The 10,353-nt window shown below is 57.7% G+C and overlaps 1 protein-coding gene across 2 annotated transcripts; it reads left to right on the forward strand.

The window, feature by feature from the left end:
- The first annotated feature begins 944 nt into the window (after positions 1–944).
- On the forward strand, positions 945–10,147 carry LOC106493777 (NACHT, LRR and PYD domains-containing protein 1b allele 2-like). 2 transcript variants are annotated; one of them, XM_067317212.1, is made up of 16 exons: positions 945–974; positions 3,422–3,477; positions 3,706–3,791; positions 3,904–3,956; positions 4,732–4,788; positions 5,109–5,165; positions 5,266–5,325; positions 5,692–5,753; positions 6,249–6,313; positions 6,560–6,783; positions 6,948–7,204; positions 7,352–7,477; positions 8,129–8,270; positions 8,720–8,800; positions 9,176–9,232; positions 9,552–10,147. In XM_067317212.1, the coding sequence occupies exons 5-16, from the start codon at positions 4,734–4,736 to the stop codon at positions 9,803–9,805; spliced, it is 1,440 nt and encodes a 479-aa protein (XP_067173313.1). In that variant the 5' UTR covers positions 945–974; positions 3,422–3,477; positions 3,706–3,791; positions 3,904–3,956; positions 4,732–4,733; the 3' UTR covers positions 9,806–10,147. The 2 variants fall into 2 exon arrangements, with proteins under 2 accessions (XP_067173313.1, XP_067173314.1); XM_067317213.1 differs by lacking the exons at positions 945–974; positions 3,422–3,477 and adding an exon at positions 984–1,004.
- The last annotated feature ends 206 nt before the right edge of the window (positions 10,148–10,353 follow it).

Consider the following 10,353-nt stretch of genomic DNA (forward strand, 5'->3'; position numbering starts at 1 on the left):
TGGGGCTGGGCCGTGGGGTTGGCGTGTGTGGGGCTGGCATGTGCGTGGGGCTGGCATGTGCGTGTAGTTGGCGTGTGCGTGGGGCTGGGCCGTGGGGTTGGCGTGTGCGTGTAGTTGGCGTGTGCATGGGGTTGGTGTGCGCATGTGCGTGGGGCTGGCATGTGCCTGGGGCTGGCGTGTGCGTGGGGCTGGGCCATGGGGTTGGTGTGTGCATGGGGCTGGCGTGTGTGTGTAGTTGGCGTGTGCGTGGGGCTGGGCCGTGGGGCTGGCGTGTGCGTGGGGCTGGCGTGTGCGTGGGGTTGGCGTGTGCGTGTAGTTGGTGTGTGCGTGGGGCTGGCGTGTGCGTGGGGTTGGCGTGTGCGTGGGGTTGGCGTGTGCGTGGGGCTGGGCCGTGGGGTTAGCGTGTGTGGGGTTGGCGTGTGCGTGGGGCTGGCATGTGCGTGTAGTTGGCGTGTGCGTGGGGCTGGGCCGTGGGGTTGTCGTGTGCGTGTAGTTGGTGTGTGCATGGGGCTGGCGTGTGCGTGGGGCTGGGCCATGGGGTTGGCGTGTGTGGGGGGCTGGCGTGTGCGTGGGACTGGGCCGTGGGGCTGGCGTGTGCGTGTAGTTGGTGTGTGTGTGTAGTTGACACGCGCATGTAGTTGGTGTGTGCATGGGGCTGGCGTGCGCGTGTAGTTGGCGTGTGCGTGGAGCTGGCGTGTACGTGGGGTTGGCGTGTGTGGGGGGCTGGCGTGTGCGTGGGGCTGGGCCGTGAGGCTGGCGTGTGCGTGGGGTTGGCGTGTGCGTGGGGCTGGCGTGTGCGTGTAGTTGGCGTGTGTGTGGGGTTGGCGTGTGCGTGGGGCTGGCGTGTGCATGACCCTCCCTAATGGCACCTGTAGTTCCGGGTGAGAGAGCGAAAGCGAAACCGGTTGAAAGCGAAAGCAGCCACAGCCGGACTGTGCGGGGGTGTGCGAGAGACGGTTGTGCGGGAAAGACGGGTACGAGGGATGGGGTGTGCGAGGGACGGGGTGTGCGAGGGACGGGGGTGAGCGAGGGACGGGGGTGAGCGAGGGGCGGGGGTGAGCGAGGGACGGGGTGAGCGAGGGACGGGGTGTGCGAGGGACGGGGGTGATCGAGGGACGGGGTGAGTGAGGGACGGGGGTGTGCGAGGGACGGGGGTGAGCGAGGGACGGGGGTGAGCGAGGGACAGGGTGTGCGAGGGACGGGGTGTGCGAGGGACGGGGTCAGCGAGGGACAGGGGTGAGCAAGGGACGGGGTGTGCGAGGGACGGGGGTGAGCGAGGGACGGGGTGAGCGAGGGACGGGGGTGAGCAAGGGACGGGGTGTGCGAGGGACGGGGGTGTGTGAGGGACGGGGTGAGCGAGGGACGGGGTGAGCGAGGGACGGGGGTGAGCGAGGGACGGGGTGAGTGAGGGACGGGGTGAGCGAGGGACGGGGGTGAGCGAGGGACGGGGTGAGTGAGGGACGGGGGTGTGCGAGGGACGGGGGTGAGCGAGGGACGGGGGTGAGCGAGGGACGGGGTGAGCGAGGGACGGGGTGTGTGAGGGACGGGGTGAGCGAGGGACGGGGTGAGCGAGGGACGGGGGTGAGCGAGGGACGGGGTGAGTGAGGGACGGGGTGAGCGAGGGACGGGGGTGAGCGAGGGACGGGGTGTGCGAGGGATGGGGTGAGTGAGGGATGGGGTGTTCGAGGGACGGGGGTGTGCGAGGGGCGAGGGACGGGGGTGTGCGAGGGATGGGCGTGAGCGAGTGACGGGGTGTGCGAGGCACGGTGTGAGCGCTTGATGGGGTGTGTGAGGGACGGGGTGTGCGAGGGACGGGGTGAGCGAGGGACAGCGTGTGTGAGGGACGGGGTGTGTGAGGCACGGTGTGAGCGCTTGATGGGGTGAGCGAGGGACGGGGTGTGCGAGGGACGGGGTGTGCGAGGGACGGGGTGTACGCAGGACGGTGTGAGTGCATGACAGGGTGTGCGAGGGACGGGGGTGTGCGAGGGACGGTGTGAGCATGTGACAGGGTGTGCGAGGGACAGGGTGTATGCAGGACGGTGTGAGCGCGTGATAGGGTGTGCGAGGGACGGGGGTGTGCGAGGGACAGGGTGAGCGTGTGACGGGGTGTGCGAGGGACAGGGTGTACGCAGGACGGTGTGAGCGCGTGACAGGGTGTGCGAGGGACGGGGGTGTGCGAGGGACGGGGTGAGCCTGTGACGGGGTGTGTGAGGGACGGGGTGTGCGAGGGACGGGGGTGTGCGAGGGACGGGGTGAGCGAGGGACGGGGTGTGCGAGGGACGGTGTCAGCTCGTGACAGGGTGTGCAAGGGACGGGGTGTGCGAGGGACGGGGTGTAACGCAGGACGGTGTCAGCATGTGATGGGGTGTGCGAGGGAAGGGGTGTGCGAGGGATTCACTGATCTCAAAATTTGGGTGGGTTGAGCTTTTCTTCATGTTCTTGGTGGGATTTTTCTCCTCCACCTTTTGGGGTGGGATTGACCTTGTTCCCTCTCCTTGGTGGGACTGATGTCCTGCAGCTTTTGGGGTGGGATTGACCTTTTTCAGCTCTCTGGTGGGATTGACCTCATCTGGCTTTTGGGCTGGGGTTGACCTCTTCCAACCTTCTTGGTGGGCTTGATCTCATCCGGCTTTTGGGCTGGGGTTGACTTCATCCAACCTTCTTGGTGGGCTTGATCTCATCCGGCTTTTGGGCTGGGGTTGACCTCATCTGGCTTTTGGCCTGGGGTTGACCTCATCTGACTTTTGGGCTGGGGTTGACCTCATCTGGCTTTTGGCCTGGGGTTGACCTCTTCCAGCCTTCTTGGTGGGCTTGATCTCATCTGGCTTTTGGGCTGGGGTTGACCTCTTCCAACCTTCTTGGTGGGCTTGATCTCATCTGGCTTTTGGGCTGGGGTTGACCTCTTCCAACCTTCTTGGTGGGCTTGATCTCATCCGGCTTTTGGGCTGGGGTTGACCTCTTCCAACCTTCTTAGTGGGCTTGATCTCATTTGGCTTTTGGGCTGGGGTTGACCTCATCCGGCTTTTAGGCTGGGGTTGACCTCTTCCAACCTTCTTGGTGGGCTTGATCTCATCCGGCTTTTGGGCTGGGGTTGACCTCATCTGGCTTTTGGGCTGGGGTTGACCTCTTCCAACCTTCTTGGTGGGCTTGATCTCATCCAGCTTTTGGGCTGGGGTTGACCTCATCTGGCTTTTGGGCTGGGGTTGACCTCATCCGGCTTTTGGGCTGGGGTTGACCTCTTCCAACCTTCTTGGTGGGCTTGATCTCATCTGACTTTTGGGCTGGGGTTGACCTCATCTGGCTTTTGGGCTGGGGTTGACCTCTTCCAACCTTCTTGGTGGGCTTGATCTCATCCGGCTTTTGGGCTGGGGTTGACCTCATCCAATTTTGGGGCTGGGATCGACCTTTTCTAATTTGCCAGGTGGGATTGACCTCGTCCGGCTTTCAGGGCGGGATTGACCTTTTCCAGCCTTCTGGGTGAGTTTCAGCTCCTGCAGCTCTCCTGTCGGGATTGACCTCTTCTGATTTTCCCTGTTAGATTGTCCCGTTTTTTGGGTGGGATTGATCTTCTCCAACTTTCCTGGGGGGATTCAGCTCTTCCAGTGTTCTTGGTGGGATTCAGCTTGTCTAGCTTTCAGAGTGGGATTGATGTCATCCAACCTTTGTGGTGGGATTCATCTCATCCAACCTCCTCTGTTTTTCCAGGTGAGATTTATTTTCTCCTTCGACTCTCCAGGGTGGAGATTTGGCTTCCTCAGTTCTCCTGGTGGGATTCATACTTGATCTTCCAGGTGAGATTTATCTCCTCTAACTCTCCAGGTGGGATTTGCCTTGTCTAACCCTCTTGGTGGGATTCATATTTGATGTCTCAGGTGAGATTTACTTTCTTTTCTAATTCTCCAGGTGGGATTCATCTTCTCCAACTCTGTTGGTGGGATTCATATTTGATTTTCCAGGTGACGTTTATCTTCTCCAACTCTCCAGATAGGACTGACTTTCTCCAAATTTCTGGGTGGGTTTTACCTCCTCCAGCTTCCCAGAGGAGATTCAGCTCCTCCAACCCTCGTGGTGGGATTCAGCCCCAGGTTTAGACACCAAAACTCCTTCCAGCTCCCAACACTGCCTCGTCCTTCCCCTTCTGCTCTCAGTCGTGTCTGTCGGGTCTTGGTGGCTTCATCTGTTTCTGAAGCATGCGTGGTCCCTTGGACATGCAGTCTCTCGGACACATGAAGCCCCCAACACGCTGTCGTTCCAACACGTCTCTGTGGTCCCTCAACCAACAAGGATGTAATCAACCAGCTGAGTTGCTCCAAGATCATGTTTTTATATCTTTTTGCACTCAGTTTAGCTCCGTTTTTGGTTCTTTTCGACTCCTGAGGGTGCGGAAGAGCTGCTTGGACTCTCCTATTCGGAGCAGCTACTTTTTTCCTCCTGGCTGCGTCCCAACACGTGACGTCCTCCTCCTCGCACGTGCGTTTTCTGAGGAATGAAACACCCTGGAGCCACAGCTTGGCTTGACCTAGGTCGCTCTGAGAAGGAGCCAGGACTTCCCAAGCTGAAAGCGGGGCAGAAATGGGGGGTGTGAAACCTGGCCCTCTTTCCTTGCATCCCGTACCTGGGGCTGAGGTTGGAAGGAGTTAGCAGCGTCCGTTGGGATGGTTGGGCTCCTCTTCCCGCGTTGCGCCGCTGTAACGGGTTTCCTGCTGATTTTCTCCGTGCGTTTCTTTCCAGAAATGAGCAGAGTTAATAAGCAGGGCTTTGCCGCGGTGGCAGAGAGAGAAGTGGAAGGTCAGTCCTGTTTTTATCCTCTTGGGCACAGGGTTTTGCGGTGGTTTCGGCCGTAGGATTGTAGGAACGTGGGGACAATGCGGCTTGGCCGGCGCCTCGGGAGGTCTCCAGCCCAACCTGCTTGAAGCAGGCCTCAGACTGAGGCTTGAGCCAGCTGGGTCCTGAGCCCCTCTGAGATGGCACAGAGTCACTCTTCGCTCGCAGTGGAGAACGGGGCAGCCTGGTTCCTGCCCAAAGCCGTGCCGGGAAGCGATGAGTTTAGCGTAGAACTGATTCCAGGCTCTGGATTTTGAGGACTTTTTCCTCTCTTTCTCCTCCAGAAGCCCACAGACAACCTGAAGCTTTGTCCCAGTTAGAGCAAGACGTTCCGCTCGCAGGTGAGTGAGAACGTTACGTTTCCGATTGCCGCCAAGGCTCAGTGTTTTTAAGATATCGTCTTTCTTTTATTTTTTTTAACCTATTCTTGCCTCTCTTCAGCAATGTCCAGGTTGGGCTTTCCATCCAGTTCCTCCGGAGAAGAAGACTCATCCGATCCTGGTGAGTGGCGCTGAGCTTGTCCGCAGGGCGATTTTGCGGGCGTTTTTTGGGCTTCGCCCTGTATCCCGTTTCCGGCGGGCTTAATTTCGCTGAAATGGGAAGCTGCCTTTCGCGGCGGCTCAGCCCTGGTGGGACCAACCTTTTGCCTACACGGCAAGACACAAATCACCCAATTTTCAGCTAGGTGGAAGAGGGTGGTCCGGGTTCAATCTTGGTTGAGACGAGGTCAAATGAGATCACGCTGTAGCGTCGCACACCGCGAGCGAGAGTGCAGCCGCTCTTGCGTGCGGTTACCGTCGCCTCGCAACACCTCAAAGAGCCTCGAAAGCCATCTAGAATTTATTTATTTTGCTATATCCGTGACAGATGTTTTCCTGATGGCCCAACACAGGGAGGAGGACGGCTGTGGCCGCTGTCAGAGGGACAAGGTGGGAGCTCCGTATCTCCGTGGCTCTGCCGGCTCCCCTCTGTCATCCCTCTCTGTTGTCCCCAAGAATCACCTTGCTCAGGGTTAGATGCCCACAGCGGTAGGGCGCCATGTCCAGCTGCCCGGACAGCCCTGGTCCGTGTGATGGGAGAGATGTACATCCATGTTGGGTCTCTTGGGACCTGCTGGGATGCGCCTGAGATGTAGTTAATGGGTTTTTTAATTTTTTCTGCCCGTCTACTGAGCTGGTGATGGAGAATGGCGTGACGCGTTTTCTCCGTCTGCTCTGTCTTTCCTCCCTCTCGCTCGCCCCTGATTTTGGGTATCACCTTTGTGCGTGTAATTCTCCTGCAAGGATGCAAACCACGAGGCTGGGCTTTGGTCCCTCTTGCCTCCTCGGCTCCAAAACTGTCCCAAGCCCTTCTCCCATGGCAGCTCGCAGAGCTTGGGGGACATCTCTGGTGGGCGCCGAGCTAACATTCATTCCCATCTCCAGTATCTTCCAAAAGTGACCGTGCCGGAAATCATTTGGGATGAGGGCGGCAAGAAGAAAACCTACAGGTGAGAGGTGGTGGCTCCAAATTCGGTGTGTCTCAGGGAATGTGGCCGAACGCTTGGCGGGACCGAGGTGGGAGCAGCCTGCTTGAATTTAGGGTGTCTACCAGCTGCCTACTCTTAATCAGAGAGCGGTTGGCTTCTCTAGGAGTCACGTTTTAAGCGCTGCTCGTGCAGGACATCGACTACATCATCGGTTCAAACTAGACCTCCCAACCTCTCCCTGATCCAGCTCTCCTCTTTGCCGCGCAGAGTTTCTCTCCCCGGTGGCAGCTCGTTTCGGTGTGCCGAAACCGATCTGTGCTTCGACGTGAAGGCGGCGGTCACCCTGAAATACGAGTACGGCTCCTGGCGGCAGCACCTGCGAGGATCCGACGCTGAAAAGTGGACGTTCGTCGGCCCCTTGTTCAACATCCAGGCTGAGCCGGCTGGCGCCGTGGGCGCTGTCTACCTGCCGCACTTCGTGTGCCTCGGAGGTAAGAGCAGCCGGGCTGTGTCCTGGCTTTGCTGTGTCCCCGCACCTCCTTCTCTGTCCTCTTCCTCCAAAGCCAAGGTGCAGGAGTCCCCACTCCGGGCTCGCGGTTTAAACCCTCGGTGGGAACCTCTGGAGAGACCTCATTTCCTTGCTTCCTCCCGGCAGCACAAGACGACACTTCTGAGATGCGAATTGGCCACTTTATCAGCGGAAAGCTGGTCCTGGAGACGCCAGCGGAGGTGGAACCGTTCCATGCGGTGCTGGAAGACCCCAGCTTCTCCTTTCTGGGGGTGCTTTGGAGGAAGATGACTTCGATTCTCCATTTGCCTCTCCACTCCCTTGTGCTGATCTATCACACCACCAGGAAGGAACCTGTCACCCTCCATCTCTACCTGATCCCTGATGACCGCTCCATAAAGCAGGTGAGATCCCAGCAAGCACGTACCGACGCTGCAGAAGCATCACCGCTCCTCCGAGGCTGGGCAGTGCCTGACGAGTCCAAATCTACATATACGTCCGCGTTTGCTCATCTTTCTCTCCTGGCGCCGACTGTGTTTGACTTTTTGCAGGCAGTTGAAGAGAAAGAGAAGAAGTCCATGTCCTACCGGGTGGATAAACCCCCTTTGACCAAACGGCTCAACTGCGGGAGGTCCTATGTTGTTTCTAGCTCACAAACCGCGGCCATACAACCCAAGGTAACTGGGATCTGGGGAAGAGCAAAAGGAGGTGGTACTTCACCTGGTAGAGCTGAGCATTTTACCGGTGGAAGAAGCCGAATGACACAGCAGAGCAACAGTTATGGCGCTGTTAGCAAACCTTAACTCCTATACGTGTCCTTGATGCGTTTCCAGTTCCTTTCTATGACCCCTTTAGGTTTATAGAGTGGGATTGTTGTCCTCTAACTTCTGTTGCTAAAAATGCATCTGTCTCAGGTGAAAGAACCATCTCAGGTTGCCCTACAACCAAGGAAAATGGTTTAATTCCTTCAAAATGCAGTTTATCCCATCCCAATATCGGTGTCTAAGGTTGGGGCAGGAATTGCCTTCTGGAGCCTAAGCTATTCGTTTACGTGAAATGCCCAAATTTTGGGGACTAAGACAAAGTTTCCTCTACTCTTCCGTTGAGTAGATGAGCTTGACCATGGTGGACAGTCATGGAATTGGTTTCTTCTGCTCCTCTATTGAGTGGATGAGCTTGACCATGGTGGATGGTCATGGGGTTGGTTTCTTGTGCTCCTCCATTGAGTGCATGAGCTTGACCATGATGGGTGGTCACAGGGTTGGCTGCTTCTGCTGTGCTGGCTATGAAAAGGCAGCTCCTGAGAACGATTCCTGCCTTTCCACCAGACCCTGGACTTCCATCTCAGAGGGGCAGATGAGCAGCAGATCTTCAGTGAAATCTACCTTGGTGTCATGGCGGAGAACGTCAAACTTAGCTTGAAGGACAAAAGCAAGGCCAAATCTGTGTGGCATGCGGTGCTGAGGAAAGGTAGGTGTCTCGCATCCTTTCACCTCCAGCATGGCGAAGCTGTGAGATCTCCCGAGGAGGGAAGACTGGTGCACGAGTCTTTTCATGCAGAAGTAGAACCCCCCAAAATGTCTCTTTTTCTGCTGGCTGCAGAAGAAACCAAGGGTGACGAGCTCGATTGTACATATTTGCCATGATGGTGTCTGAAATTAGGTTAAAACTCCCGTGCGGTGAGTTCCCAGCAAGACATAACGTGTTGAACCAGGCGATGGGATCTGGTCTCCCTGTCAGAGGTGCTCATCAAACATCATCCGTAGCTCCAGCATCTCTCACGGCCAATTCACACCAAGTGGTGGTGGTCTCTGACAGGGCTGTAATTAGCTGTGCTGTCACTTGATGGCACTAGCTCACCGGGAATGGGAGCAGCCCTATGGTGGAGAAACCCAACCTTGGTTCCTCTCTTCTTCCAGGAGACATTACCCACAGCGGGGCAGGTGCAGATGCACCCTGCATGAGTCGCTGGGTCCCTGGATCGTGGCGCAGCAGGCCAGGTAGGAGGTGAAGCCGTGAGAGAGGGTCACCAGCAAGGCTGGGAGGTGGCCTGGGAGTCTGAGCGCTCCTGCCGGACGGAGCCTCCTGTGGAAGTGTGTCTGCTCCGTCCCTGCATTCTCCAGCGGGACGGAGCCTCCTGTGGAAGTGTGTCTGCTCCGTCCCTGCATTCTCCAGCGGGATGGAGCCTCCTGTGAAAGTATGTCCGCTCCGTCCCTGCATTCTCCAGCGGGATGGAGCCTCCTGGGGAAGTGTGTCCGCTCCGTCCCTGCATTCTCCAGCGCCCCATTGACCATGTGGGGTTTGAGTTCCCTCGTCAGCGTTGGGCCCTGCCGTCGCTCACCCTCTCATGTCTGCTCTGTCTTGCTCTCCCACAGGCTCGGCGGGCAGAGGACAAATCCCAGAAGCATCCGCTCGAGCGTTGGCAGCGACAGGTGAGACCTTTGGGGGTGAAACGCCTCAAAACCAGGGGCCGGGGCTCAAACGTCCGCTCTAAAACACGGCACTGACCCTGGCACAGCCCTAGTTCGAATTAGACCTTCACCCGGGCCTCTGCTTTGGGCTAGGCGGTGCCGTTATCCGCTAATAACGGAGAGGAACGGGCGCTCCGTGATGCCGTTCGTCTCCTCCTCGGGTTGCGCCAGCTCAGATCAACCCCGCTCTGAAGCGGCTGCTGCTCCGTGACGTGTGCGGCGGCTGGAAGAGCGCCAGCGTGTCCACACATGACTAACCCTTCGCTTCTGGCCTCCCCAGAGAAGCACTTTGTCGAGCGGCACCGAGTGGAGCTGATTGAACGCGCTGTTGAAGTGAAAGGTGTCCTGGACCTCCTGCTCGGGGATGTTCTGGACTTTGAGCAATACCAAAGAATTTTGGCGGAAAAAACGTCCCAGAGCAGGATGCGTGCGCTGTTCTGGCTGATGCCGAGCTGGACTCCCCGGTGCAAGGACCGCCTCTACGAGGCCCTGAAGAAGAAGCACCCGCACCTCATTGAAGACCTTGAGAAGTAATTTGGGCAGGCAGTGACCGCTCCGCAATACGGAGTGGTCCTTCCATGGAGGAGCAAAGTCCCCCTAGGCAGCTCACAAGTGATTTCACAAATTGCAGCAGCACCAAATCGCAGAATCAACGCATGAGGACGGAAAGCACCTCTGCAGATCGTCTACCCCCACCCCCTTTTTTATAGTAGGATCACCTAGAGCAGGTTGCCCAGGACCGTGTCCACTCAGGTTTTGAATATCTTCAAGGATGGAGACTCCACCACGCTGCTGGGCAACCTGTTCCAGTGTTCCATCACCCTCGCAGTAGAAAATCTTTTCTCATATTTGAATGAAATTTCTTGTATTTCTATATGTGCCCGTTGCCTCTCGTCCTGTCACTGGCTGTCGTTGAGAAGAATCTGTCTCTGTCTTCTTTACCCGCCCTGTCCCCATCGGGGGTTTATATACGTTGATGAGATCCTCCTGAACCTTCTCCCCTCCAGGCTGAACAGTCCCAGCTCTCTCAGTCTCTCCTCGTATGGGAGATGCTCCAGGCCCTTAGTCATCTTTGTGGTTGG

The sequence above is a fragment of the Apteryx mantelli genome, unplaced genomic scaffold, assembly GCF_036417845.1.
Source record: "Apteryx mantelli isolate bAptMan1 unplaced genomic scaffold, bAptMan1.hap1 HAP1_SCAFFOLD_33, whole genome shotgun sequence".
Classification (NCBI taxonomy): Eukaryota; Metazoa; Chordata; class Aves; order Apterygiformes; family Apterygidae; genus Apteryx; species Apteryx mantelli.